Source organism: Drosophila sechellia, chromosome 2L (assembly GCF_004382195.2).
Source record: "Drosophila sechellia strain sech25 chromosome 2L, ASM438219v1, whole genome shotgun sequence".
NCBI lineage: Eukaryota > Metazoa > Arthropoda > Insecta > Diptera > Drosophilidae > Drosophila > Drosophila sechellia.
This window is the reverse complement of record NC_045949.1, coordinates 11,560,549-11,574,279: the sequence shown is the minus strand read 5'-3', so window position 1 is coordinate 11,574,279 and position 13,731 is coordinate 11,560,549. Positions and strand designations below refer to the sequence as shown.

The following is a 13,731-nucleotide window of genomic DNA, read 5'->3' as shown; positions in this document are numbered from 1 at the left end:
CAAAACGCTTGGGGCACAAGTACAGGAAATTGCACGCATAACTATTAAGTAGCATGTTTCCCGGACAAAGTGGGTGGTTGGGCGGATTATCATTGCCCCTTTATGGGGCAGTAGCGACATCGTTTTTGGCCCCAGCCAGCTACATCTGCCTTCACCAAAATGACCCCAAAAAAACTAAACTCTAAAGTCCAAAAGACATTAAAGAACCATTTTCAAAGTTAAAGCTTTGGGCTACACATTTTGTGTAGTTAAGCAGAAAAGTACAATTTAGCAAAAAAGAAGTTAGCTAGTTTAAAATTCAACTTAGAAAAAGTATAAAATATCTGTTGCATGCACTTGCAGCTGCACTTATTCCCATTCAACTGCAACCTGTTGCAGGCTTTAAGCCATTTTCCCCACGATTAAAGCTCGCGTGCTGGCCAACTGCATATTGAAAATGGAGCGGGTGGAAAATGCTTATGGAGAAATCATGCAAATGTGCCAATAACTGATGCAATTTATTTTAGCAAACGCCGCAGCACGCAATTTGCCGCCGCACGCTCGAGAAATGAAAATTGAATCAAAAGAAAATGCTGAATGCAATTGGCAAAAAGAATTGGGCCGAAAGTTTCATGACTAGGTAGTCACCCACCCAAAAAATGCCCTCAAGCCCCCATTCCTTGGCCATAAAAATGGCATGAAAAGCCAGGAGGGAAATGTTGGTGGAAAGTCATTAAACAAAAGGCAAACGCCAAGGCCCACGAAGAACAGAAGTTACTTTCAGACACAGATACTTTTGCTGCTAGCTGCTACGAATTCTGGTTAAATGAATTCGTGACGTTGTCGTGTTTATCAGGCTCCGGTTATTCCCACGACTTCTGCTGGTTATTACCGTTCATCCTTAGGAAAAGGATACTTTGTTGCTATTGTTTCGTGGATGCCTCTTAGCATTTTGTGTAATTGTTTTGTGGTAAATAGTATAAATATACACGCTCGAGTGGACTAGATCCGGCTAGGGAATACGCTGGCAGAAAAGAAGGGGCTATACAATTAGATGGTATTGAAACAATAAAAAGGCGCTAACTGATATTTAGAAAAAGGTTACGAGATAACTAAAAACTATCAACTTAAAGCTTTATATCTAGTAAAAACAAAGCATTAGAGTTTCAGCTAACTTGGTATAGTATACTACAAATCTACTATGAAGCTCTGGGAATTTAGCTGCGAACCACATCAGATATTTCTCTCAGTGCCTGGCCTTTTGCTACATAATAATAGTTGAGCGTTGGGCTTGGCATGACTCGGCGATGTCCTACTGCTGACATAATTGATATGGGCCAGCTAGCACAGTTTACTCCGAGTTTTCCATTTTTCCGCCGGCCTTAAACTCCTCCTGCAGTTGGCGTGTGCCGCACCATGTACACGCAATCCAGCTGGGGCAGGACTCCGCGGACGACTCCCAGGATCACGCAACTCTGGCGAACTAACTGGGAATGGCTCTTTCTGTGGCAAAATTTCGCCAACCGTTTGCGGTTACTTTTTTTTCGCTCAGTTTAAATTTAACTCGCAACGGGCAAAGTACACAAAAATTCCAGCAACGAGCGGCAACAAGAAAGAATATTCGAAAAGCGAAAAAAAAGTAGAGGAAATACCCGAAAAAAAGCGTGCTGCACAAATATTTGCTATTCCGCCGTTATTAAAAGCGCATTTTGTTTTTCTGGCCAGCTAATTACGAGAGTGAAGTGCCAGTGAAATTTGTCGGCCTAATAGAGCAGAGCAACCCCACCCGTCCCCCTCCCCCCGAAAAATGTCCAAGTGAAAGTGATGTATTAAATTAATCGAGTGCCAAAAAAGCGGGCACGACATTGCCACAAAGTCAACCTCCAGCTGAATTCCATGTACGAACCGGGTCCGAGCAGCGAGGAGGGTGTTGTATCTGAGCCTGAGCCCGAGCCAACAGGAGTATCTGTATCTGTATCTGTATCTGTATCTGAGGAGCCATCGGCGAGCCGCTCCAGCCGGCTGACCGTCATTACCGTGGTCGTGGTCGTCGTCGCCGTTCGCGCCATGAGTCGTCTGAGGCGTGAAAGCAGCCGACAAAGCGTCATCACCGTCGAGCTGATACAGTTCATCATTCAGTATCGCGCCAAGGAGACGCAGGAGAAGAAGAAAAGGTGCGATCTTGCCATATCCAGTCAAGGATTTCATTAAGCCATAAAACCAAGATCCCCATACGATAGACACTAACTATGTTCTGTGTGTCCGAAGTGGAGCATGCCATGCTGAGCGAATGGTATTAAATACGCCGTAATTCTACTGCAACAAACCAAAAACCGAAAAAAAACCCACACACACAAAGTGTCTGAAAAGCCGAGTGAATTTATATAGCTGCAAAATATATAGACCAACCGCAACATTGGTAGGAAGTGCACAGAGAATAAATCCACATGACACTTACTCGCCGCACTTTATGGGCAGTGTCCTGCAAAGGGATGAAGGACACCCAGTTTTGGGGACTTCAGTTGGGGAATTATGGGATCAGGATGAAAGGGTATCACACAAAAGTGAAGGCTACACAATGGTTGCAAGATCTTTAAGTGAAATCAGTATCTACTATCTTGTGATGGTTATCAGACATCAAAAAGTGAATTAGCTGTGCAAAAAACCAGCTTGTGATACTCCTTTTCACCACACAGTTTAAAATTGATTAAATTTATTAAAAACCCTGGCCCACTTAAGCTAACCGCTTTCTTTAGTTCGGAATTCATGTCGTGGTTCGCCCAACCAACCGTGATGCCATCATCTCAAGTTAACCCACTAGGCCAAGAGCTACTCGCGAATCCTGGCTAGAAATCGTGTGCAAAGTCTAGATTATTTGTGAGCAGAGATGCAGATGGGGCCACTGACTGAGCTCTGAAGTTAGTGTAATTAACCATAATTGAATCATTCGCTAATTGGCTTAAGTCACTTGTCCCCTCTTTTTCCACTCACTTTTTAGCTGAGATTTAGGTTAAAGTGCTTTCATATTGTGGGTAGAAGGAAAATGGCACGTAATGAGAGGAAAATAATTTTCTAAGAAAACTGTCATCTTCGTTTGAAGTTATAATAGAAATTTAATATTCACCATTTTTGTCATCCTATACTTTGAGCTCTTGGCCAAATTATAATTATTACTAACATTAATGTGATTCCAAAAAATCCAAAAAATATGTCTAGTACTTTGGCAAATTCAAATCATTAAACTTTATGTATTAAGTGTATCTATAATAATTTAATATATCTATCTATCATTTCTTGCACAACTTTTTGGTAATAATGTGGGTTGTCTTTCATCCACTTACGTAATTTTAAGAATTTCGAGATGGGACAAGCACACAAATGAATGGTCGGGGGGTTATTCATCTTGTTGTCAAGGGAATGCATTGATTGGGTTCCTGGTAAAAAGGAGCGACATTGATAGGGCCAATTACTACGGATTTCGCCAACTGTGCGTGGGTGGGCCAGTGTGGGCGGCGAGTTCCGGAGCCAATCAGGAAGACTTGGGATGCTTTTGTGGGCCAGTTGGTGACTTTGGCAAGTGAAACCGGCCGTACCGAGCACGAAATTCTGTTGCAGTTGCTGTTCTCGTTTTTTAAATGTTGCACATAATATGCACAGATACTTGGAATGCAATTAAGACAATCCGTTGAGTCGCCACCATAAAATACACACACTCGCACTCACACAAGCACCACACACATGCCACTTGCCACATGCCCCACGAAGCATGCTCTTGTTAGCCTTTGCATAGTAGCAACTTTTGCACCACCCACTTTGCCCCTCCCACCCAACCACACCCACAAACTTTTTGAGATGTTAACTAGCTACTGCAAATATATAGCGTATAAATGTAACTATCTGTATCTGTAATTGTTGCTCTAACCAAGTGAAACTACTTATTTTCCTGCGCTCACTAATACTAACTTTTATACTATACAAAACACTAAACTTTCTTTCTACCCCGAAAACACGAAAAAAAAAACTTTCCTTTTTTTACGTACAAAATTTTAATCAACACCGAAACTTGGTTTCCTTTTAAGTTTTGATTGTTTTTAAACTTGGCTTTCATTTTAAGTTGAACTTAGCTACAGCTTGTCGAACTCGAAAGCAGACTTAACCAACTTAAGATTCGGTTTTCATTTTTGTACATTTACTGAGTATTGTTTTGGTAACCGATTAACCCGGAAAATCCCTTTTAATGCATTTCAACTAACATATGATTCTCTTTTCCACTCCAACCCCAACCATCCGGGTTGTTCTACAAACAGGCGCCTGGCCGACGAGGACGATGAGCTGTCGGAGGTGCAGCCGGATGCAGTGCCGCCGGAGGTGCGCGAGTGGCTGGCCTCCACCTTCACCCGCCAGATGGCCACCAGCCGGCGCAAGAGCGACGAGAAGCCCAAATTCCGTTCGGTGGCCCACGCCATCCGTGCTGGCATCTTCGTGGACCGCATGTACCGGCGCGTCTCCAGCTCGGCCCTAACGGCCTTCCCACCGGACGTGGTCAGGCTGCTCAAGGTGGGTGCTCCATACCATACACAGTAGTCATTCAATACAACGCGAACCCCTTCTTACTCTTTCGCATCTAAAACGCGTCCCTTACCAACTTAATAATCCGCCACAGAACCTGGACGACTGGACCTTTGATGTGTTCGCCCTGACGGAGGCGGCCAGTGGCCAGGTGGTGAAGTACGTGGCCTATGAGCTCTTCAACCGCTACGGCTCGATCCACAAGTTCAAGATTGCGCCTGGAATTCTGGAGGCGTTCCTGCATCGCGTGGAGGAGGGCTACTGCCGGTATCGGAATCCGTATCATAACAATCTGCACGCCGTGGACGTGATGCAGACGATCCACTACTGCCTGTGCAACACGGGTCTGATGAACTGGCTGACGGACCTGGAGATCTTCGCCTCGCTGCTGGCCGCCCTGCTCCACGATTACGAGCACACCGGCACCACCAATAACTTCCATGTGATGTCCGGTTCGGAGACGGCTCTGCTGTACAACGATCGGGCTGTGCTGGAGAATCATCATGCCAGCGCCAGTTTCCGGCTGCTGCGCGAGGATGAGTACAACATACTGTCGCATTTGTCGCGCGAGGAGTTCCGCGAACTGCGCGGTCTGGTCATCGAAATGGTACTCGGCACCGATATGACCAATCACTTCCAGCAGATGAAGGCCATGCGCCAGCTGCTGACGCTCCAGGAGGCGACCATTGACAAGCAGAAGGTGCTGTCCCTGGTGCTCCACTGCTGCGACATCTCGCATCCGGCCAAGCAGTGGGGCGTCCATCATCGCTGGACGATGCTGCTACTGGAGGAGTTCTTCCGCCAAGGCGACCTCGAGAAGGAGCTGGGCTTGCCCTTCAGTCCGCTGTGTGATCGCAACAACACGTTGGTGGCCGAGTCGCAGATCTGTTTCATCGACTTCATCGTGGAGCCCAGCATGGGCGTCATGTCCGACATGCTGGAGCTCATACTGGCGCCCATTGCGCCGATGAACAAGTCCAAGCCCGCCACTCTGGTGGAGCACGAGACGACCGCTAACTCCACGACGAACTCGGCGATCGTCATACCCAACTCGGGAATCACGCCCAGCATGGACAAGCCACGGGATCATCGCACCGAGGCCAAGACCACCGCTGCCGAGTGCCTCGCCCGCAAGAGTGTCACCGGCACCACCGCCTCCAAGTTCAACATACCCAAGCCGTGGCTCACCTGTCTGGTGGAGAACAAGCGGATATGGAAGGAGCAGGCCGTCAAAGGTGAGTTCAATGCACTGAGGCAAATATAAAGTGCAGACTTAGAAGTAAAGAGATATTCGTGAAATGCCAATTTCATGCGTAGTTCTCAGTGTAGTGCGCTTTCATTATCATATTAATTGCCTGGCGATTCGGCCGCTTTTTGTAGTCACATTAAGAGCGCTAATTGAGTTTGACCTGTCCTTCGCTTTGATCTGCCGCCTGCCAATGGGCGTTTATTATTCATGCATAAACCTTCTTACGCAGAGCTGATAGAACGGCGCCGAAAGAGCGGTCATTAGGCATCAAGAATCAGGAGCCCCTATCCTCCTCCATTCCCAAGACAAGCCCAATCCTATTACGATTTAAAGTAGATGATGAGAGAGGAATTGAAGGATTTGGCGGGAAGTTATGTGCCATCAAGTTTGCTCTGAAGTTAAAGATGATTTTTGCTTAAAAGTCCTTTGAATTTTAAGTTGGAATTTGTATTTATTTTCTTCCTTATACATGATTTACACTTATTTCAATTTTAAATATAATAAGTAACAGCTTCCATGATCTGAAACAAATTATGGTCTAAAGCAGTCTGTAAGTGCTGTGGAAAATAGTGCAATTTATGCTTAATTAACTTATGCAGTGAGGAATTGGAAAATTAAAAATTCTCCTGTTTTCAGATGCCGAGGCTCGGGCTTTGGCCACCGCAGCGGAGGAAGCTGCAGCTGCAGCGGCGGCGGAAGCGGAGGAAAGCAAGCCGGAAACGGAAGCGGCCGATGGCGAGCAGAGTGAGGTAGCTGCGGATCCGGCAGATGGCGCTGCAGACTAAGGGGGCAACAGCGCCACCTGGCGGCCAGCGGCCAACTGAAACCGAAACGAATGCGGAAAAACGGAACACAAGAGGAAACTTTGATGGCTACACTGAGAGAAACCGAGGAACGAACGAAGCTGCAAGAATATTGTTTACTAAGCTTAGAATCAGCCTAGAATATTGATAACAAAACGCTTCAAATGCGCTCTCTATGTGAATTGTGGTAGAGTTAGAATTAACGTACATCATCTATACACATAGGTACATTAATATCGATATATATGTATAAATACTGTTTACTTTGTTGTTGCAAAGGGGAAATCAAATTGAAAAACAGAAGAAAATTTATGAAAATATTAGGGCCAAGCACAAATACAAACGAACAGTGGAGAAATAAAAGGAACGCGTAGATGTAAATAGCGAGGAGTTCAACTGAAATTTGTTGTGAGTTTGTTGGTTCTTTGCGAGCATTTATATTTAGAATTCAGTTGTACTTGTGTTGTACTTGATTAGTTTTAGTCAAATGTGGAATTTATCGTATGATTTGTCTAAGTTCGATGTACGCAATTTCGTTTCTAATTAAATACATATATATTTTTGTAATCGTTTCCACCTTTTTACTTTCGCCCTTAGTTTTGTGTGTTTGCATTTACCAAGCATTCGAATTGCTCAATTTAACGAGTGGTTTTTCAAGGAAGGGACGACAGACGCGTCGATCTGTCTAGATATTAAGTACCTAACTAAAAGCTAAACCAAAAAATACCTGACAACTAGCTATACGACTTGTATATACTCTACACCAACCCCTAACAGACTTTCCTCACAAAAAAAAAAAAAAAAAACCAAGAAGAAGGCAAGGATTTCGAAAACTTTCCACTCTACAAATGCACATAGCTACCTATACGATGGGATATATAATATGTATTGTTAAGAATATAATAGTCACGTTTCTACAAAACATATTTATTTTTATACGTGAGCGCGGGACAAAAGTGAGAGCAGCAAGTGGAGGGCTTGAGTCGCAGGAGGATTTGATTTCCTTTCGTTTCGGTTTTTCTTTTCCTTAATCAACTTGAAATGTTTTCAAACGTTTTTCAAAATGTCTGATAGCGGGACCATTCTTTTAAGATTTACCACTGCTCTTTACCAATTTGAGCAGGGCGAAAACAAGCGGAAATCGTTGGGAAATTCGAGGTGGAAAAGCCGGTGAGCGAAAGTCAAAGGGCAGTGGTAAAAGTGCTTAGCAGTAAGGTACCAAATTATCAGCTGAAATTGGGATCATAGCTTTATTAAGGTAGTCGATAAATGTACGAACAAATCGTGGTGCAGATGTGTATAGCGGATGTCTACTAGTAGCCATAGCCACAAATTAAAGACAAACACGAACAGAACAAATAAACGTACACAGCAGATTAATCTACTCCTAACCATTAATGGGATAAATATAGCGCCAGAATACCTATTATGCGGACCGTAAATATTATTGAACAAACAGTGTATGTTAGTGTATATCAAACTTGAACGCTCAAAGCGATGCGCATGCATATATCGTATATATACATATATATATATAGCGACCTCTCTCGAAAATCTGTACAAAGTCCTGATTAATATAGCGTTAGGCTGCAGACCCTCGATCAAAACCAAAAAAAAAACTGAAAAAGTTGTTATTTATCTCTGTTGAAAAATGAGAAATCCACAGAAACACTAATCGAACGTATGCAAACGGATATATATATATGAGGTTTACGATTCAATGTTATTAGCAAAAAGTAGTCTAGTAGTATCATTAACACACACATAGACATATTATATAGTTCCGGCCGATGTGCAAACTTGTTAACGAGAGAAACTTAGCGGATGGAACAATATGAAATACACACTTGCATACGGTAAATAAGTTGAAAGCAATCATTACATTTAAATAATAAATATAAACTACTTAACTATAAAGCCCCTAATGAAAAAAAAAATATACAAAAAATACATTTTGTGTAAATACAACTTGCACAGGATGCAAAAAGATGTAGTATATTAGCGGAATGTACTCTAACTAAAGGGAATACAGTAGCCATCCCACACCAACTAAAAACCGAAGGAATCGCATATTACTGAGATCTGTAAATAACTTTGTTTCATCTGTTCATTTCTAGCCCAGTTATTTATATATCGTATAAGCGAACTAATTGTGTACTTTACAAGTTATCTCGAAACAAAAGCCTACTAATGAAACGTTTTTAATTTTCCTACTATGTTAAACTCAACATTAAATATGCATAAACTAACGGCGATGGTCTAAAAATTGCAAACAAGTATTTGAGATAAAGGGTATATGGCTGAGATGTATGCTTATTACGAAATACTTTCAAGTAAATTATAATAACACCATATGACTTTTAATATACTAATAAAAATTCTTATTAAACCTAAATGGGGACGGTTTGATTTTGTTTTATTGAAAAGGAGGAGCTTAAACATCACTACAATTTTTATTTAATTAAAAGCCCGCCCTTTTTTAAATTTAGTGCTGCCACCTAGTCATAATTGTGATATCGATAAGTGGCGTTTCAGTACTTTACTTATCGACTTGCTTACATTCCCCTATTATGTGCCCTTTTGTTATTATTATGGAAACTGTGAATGATCTTATATTTCAAGGACTAATTTATCACTTATTACCAATATTTAAGAGTTTCGCAATGTTTTTAAAACTAGGCACTAGAGCATTTATCTGATATTTTTATATCAAAAAATGCCATCTATTAGCCGGATGGTGTGTTTGTGCTAACCATCAACGGCCACACCTGCACTGATATCTATCGATATTTATAAAATACGATACATTTCATTTTCGAGCAGGTAATTAAACAAAAAACGCGAGAAAAACACGAAAGATGTGTGAAAAGTGTTGCACTAGTAGCTCGCCCAACTGGCGGCCATCGCCTCATCAGTGAGATAGCCACCAACTAGGCTCAATCTCAAAATAATCCCGATTTTGTGGCCATTCGTGGGTGTTTCTCCGGGCAGAGGCCGAGCAGCGCCGCCGGCGTCGACTGCGGCGCCAGCGTTCATTCATTCATTCACTGCAATGATTAATGTGCGGGGAAAAACAATTCAAGTGATTTGAGCAGTGATAGTAAGGAATCTAGGAACTGGGCAATCAGCTGCCCACCCGGTGACAAATTATCCAATAGCTCCGGCCTTCCGCGCCGTAAACAAAGTCAAAAGCTTCGCTGCCGCCCCGCCCCTCCCAGAAATGGTAAGAAGAAGAGGAAGGCAGAGTCGTGCTCCCCACACAGAAAACAAGAAATCGGCGAAACTAAAGCAAAAGACCTCGCCAAATTAGGCAACTTGGTGGCCAGTGTGTCGTGTCGCGGGTTAATTAACTTTTCGCACAACAATCTGGCCGGCCTTTAAGCCAAAACGATTCCGCCTATAAACAGAGCAAATAAATGGTAGATAGTGAAAATAGCACAGCTTGCAGATCGAATGCTGGAATACCCTAGACTATGTTCTATATGCATGGCATATTTGGATTTCGTCATGTGACTTGTTTCACGTCATTATCATATCTACAGCTGACTTTCCCTACAATTTATATGTTAGAAGTGTCCCCAAACTTTCAAATCAATCAAATAGTCAGTCTTATCAACCGCATATTGTGGTTATTTCAATAGTAAATGGATGCCATCACTTAGATCATATTAAAATTCTAAGCACTAGAATTTTTTATTAACAATAGTTTAAATGTAGTCAAAACTTCTCTGAAATCGAATAGCTCCCGCCCCAAAAAAGGGCAGTGTTATTAATAATGGGTTATGGGATGAGAATGAGAACAGATTTGCAGATAAGATCGAATGAAAGCCGAGGCTAAGCGTTATCTACATACATATATTCTTTGCAGCAAACGCTCGACGGGCAGCGGTAATTGTGGAGCGATAGAAACTCCAGCGCCATGCCCATAGACATAGACGCACGACGACCAAGTGCCAAAAGCGAGAACCGAGCGTGAGCGACTGCCAGGAGCAGGATCCGTATCCGGGGTCCATCCGCTAGTCAAGAGAGAGCGAGCGAGCGAGCGAGTGAGTGCCAAGCCAAGTTGCATTTAGATTGAGCGCCCGACCAACCGAACCAATCCGAAACGGCAAAATGGGCAACAAGAACTCGTGCTGCGCGTACTCCAGTCCGCAGTCGGACCGCAAGTCGAAGGACATGCCGCCCGTCTTCGAGGAGCGGATCATCCAGCTGGGTCATCCGCCGCACACGTCACAGCACCAGCTGGACGGCCACCATGGATCCGCGTCGGCGGTGCACCTGCACCACCATCATCACGGCCACAATCAGCAGCAGAATCAGCAGGGCGGCGGCGGTGACAACTATGAGAACCAGCAGAATCTGCAGCACATCTCCGAGCGAGAGGCGCTGGAGGGCGAGGAAGATCCGTCGGTGGATCCCACCGCAGCCACCATGTTCCTGGAACGATCAAAGGTGGAGAACGGCGGCATGACGCGCAAGCGATCGCAGCAGCAGATTGCCCAGCAGGCGGGCAGCGGCGGCGGAGGAGGTGGTGGCGGCGGCAGTACTCCCGGTGGCAATAGTTGCGGCGGTGGTGGCGGCATGAAGAAGAGTTCTTCCTGCTCGACGATCTATCTGGACGACAGCACTGTGTCGCAGCCGAATCTTAAGAATACGGTCAAATGTGTCTCGCTGGCCATTTACTATCACATCAAGAATCGGCAATCGGATCGCCGGCTGGACATCTTCGACGAGAAGCTGCATCCGCTGACCCACGACCAGGTGCCGGATAACTACGACACGCACAATCCGGAGCACCGGCAGATCTACAAGTTCGTGCGCACGCTCTTCAACGCCGCCCAGCTGACGGCCGAGTGTGCGATCATCACGCTAGTCTACCTGGAGCGGCTACTCACCTACGCCGAGCTGGATGTGGGACCCTGCAACTGGAAGCGCATGGTGTTGGGTGAGTGGAGTGCAGCAAGCATCAGATATTTAGAATATATAACAACTCTTATTTGGTATTTTTTACTAATCTATAATTGATCTTCTGCAGGTGCCATTCTCCTCGCCTCGAAGGTGTGGGATGACCAGGCCGTTTGGAATGTGGATTACTGCCAGATACTCAAAGACATCACCGTGGAGGACATGAACGAGCTGGAGCGCCAGTTTCTCGAGCTGCTGCAGTTCAATATCAATGTGCCGTCCTCGGTGTACGCCAAATACTACTTCGACCTGCGCACGCTCGCCGAGGCCAACGAGCTCAACTTCCCCACGGAGCCGCTGTCCAAGGAGCGGGCCCAGAAGCTGGAGGCCATGTCGCGTGTGATGCAGGACAAGGTCACTGCCGAGGCACTGAAGAACGGGATCAAGAAGTGGTCCTCCATGGACAACATCAGTCAGGGCGGGCCGCGACGCAGCGTGGCCATACTATCGTGATTTATATTAGCTTACTAAAACCGAACAACCAACCAACAGCAGCAATGAGTCAAGAGATCCGTACTCTGTAGTCCGTAGTCCGATCGAACGTCATTGGAGAACCGTAGCTCAGCGCTGAATCAGGTTTTGCACACAGATTCAGATACATTTCGTAGGCCACCCGGTTGCATAAGCTTTGCGGGTGGCTTTTTAGCCAGCACACACTCTAAGAAAGGAACACCCAAATGCGTGCAGAAAGAATCACAGTCTTATATACATATATACATACACGAAGAAAAGCGTTTTAACCACACGTCTCGAATTAAGGACCACTTTTTACGTATGTACATGCGATCGATGTATGTAAGCGAAACTACCGATGCAGTCAAGGATTTGGATGATGATTTTAAACAGAGACACAGAAGTACTACTACAGCAACGCGTAACCAATTGCCAAACGAAAGATCACAGAAGCTGAAAGAGAAACAGAAACCTAAACCGAACAGTAGAGAATTGTTTGTACAAAACGGCTTAAATAATATTGTAATTGACTTGGCCACCTAATCAGCTGGCATCTAAGCAATTTAATCTCAACGGTTGGCCACGGCCACCAAATCGTCATTTACTTAGCGCGTCCGCGCCCAAAAAAAAAACATTTCCCTGTACATTTGTTACGAATTTAATTTGTTTACTTTGCACCCATTTTTTCTTAATAACTTAATATGATTTCGTGTGATTCTGATATAGTTTCCATTTAGCTTTATACGATGAACGATATTCGGCTTCCCCGCGTCAGGCTTCAGGCACAAAACGATTTTTTGGGGGCGCGGCCTGCGGTAAGTTGATTTGTTTTTTGGTTCTTAGCATTAGAAAAACAAACAAAATCCGAGCGAGAGATGCGAGGAGCACAGCGCAATATTAACCCAAAAGATTTGTGAGTAAATTAATGTACTAGACATATAAGGATACGAATTATATGCAAAATGTATTTTATTTTGTAATTTATTTTACGATAAAGCTAAATAAAAGCAAATCAAAGAAATAGATTTTCTATATCGTCGCTTTTTTTCGAAAAAGGGGTTTTGAAATCGAATGGCGCTTATTCGGAGTCAAAACCACGGCCATATGAAACAGAAAGTTTTTGAAACACTATATTGTCTTTCTATTAAATATCATGCATATGGAAAAGACTTATAGCTTTTTTATATGTAAAAACAGTTTTGAAACATTTTAACTTATTTTAAACAAGAGGATCGACTTAGGATTCCTTTTCTTTGGAAAATCTAATAAAATGTATCGCATAATCCACTCATTGTCCTTCTTATAAAAGCCTTCCCACAAAATACGGATTAAAAAAAACTCGAACAATATCAAGTGAAAAAGTAATTATCGTTGCCTACATAATTTGCTTTTCTACATTATAAATCCTCCACTTGCATATGGAAAAAGAATTCTTTTAAATTTGAAGTAAGATCTTACAATTTAGGTTTATACTTTCAGAAAATATTGTAATTCCAATTACGCATAAAATCTAATTAAATTTACGCTGCTAATTATGTTTTTATTTAAAAATATTTTACAAAAAACTAAATTTCCAAAGCTATCGACGCAGTGCCATCCCTAGTTTGGTATTTTTGTGTCTTTGGTATTTTTCAAAGTTACATTGCAAATAAAGCAGCCCGGTCCCACTGCCAGCGCTGGAGAACTATCGATTAAGATGTGTCGATGTCATAT

The 13,731-nt window shown here is 43.5% G+C and overlaps 2 protein-coding genes across 13 annotated transcripts in view; both read left to right on the top strand.

The window, feature by feature from the left end:
* The window catches only part of LOC6612189 (calcium/calmodulin-dependent 3',5'-cyclic nucleotide phosphodiesterase 1), a 114,031-nt gene extending 105,737 nt beyond the window's left edge, over positions 1-8,294 (top strand). For 10 of the 11 annotated variants that reach the window (XM_032727334.1, XM_032727329.1, XM_032727330.1 and 7 more), the window contains 3 exons: positions 4,287-4,536; positions 4,643-5,783; positions 6,434-8,294. In XM_032727334.1, the coding sequence (XP_032583225.1) occupies positions 4,287-4,536; positions 4,643-5,783; positions 6,434-6,582 (1,540 nt within the window). In that variant the 3' untranslated portion in view covers positions 6,583-8,294. Of the gene's footprint in view, positions 1-1,233; positions 2,154-4,286; positions 4,537-4,642; positions 5,784-6,433 lie in introns of those variants that run through there. The other variant, XM_002036669.2, reaches the window with a different exon arrangement.
* Positions 8,295-9,341: 1,047 nt separating this feature from the next.
* Positions 9,342-12,911, top strand: LOC6612188 (cyclin-Y-like protein 1). Of its 2 annotated transcripts, none has more exons than XM_002036668.2 (3): positions 9,342-9,423; positions 10,469-11,545; positions 11,636-12,911. In XM_002036668.2, the coding sequence occupies exons 2-3, from the start codon at positions 10,714-10,716 to the stop codon at positions 12,016-12,018; spliced, it is 1,215 nt and encodes a 404-aa protein (XP_002036704.1). In that variant the 5' UTR covers positions 9,342-9,423; positions 10,469-10,713; the 3' UTR covers positions 12,019-12,911. The 2 variants fall into 2 exon arrangements, with proteins under 2 accessions (XP_002036704.1, XP_032583741.1); XM_032727850.1 differs by lacking the exon at positions 9,342-9,423 and adding an exon at positions 9,509-9,823.
* The last annotated feature ends 820 nt before the right edge of the window (positions 12,912-13,731 follow it).

Coding starts and splice junctions, on each gene's coding strand:
- LOC6612188 (XM_002036668.2), top strand. CDS start 10,714: ATGGGCAACAAGAACTCGTGCTGCGCGTACTCCAGTCCGCAGTCGGAC. Junction 11,546..11,635: donor CTGGAAGCGCATGGTGTTGG/GTGAGTGGAGTG, acceptor GATCTTCTGCAG/GTGCCATTCTCCTCGCCTCG.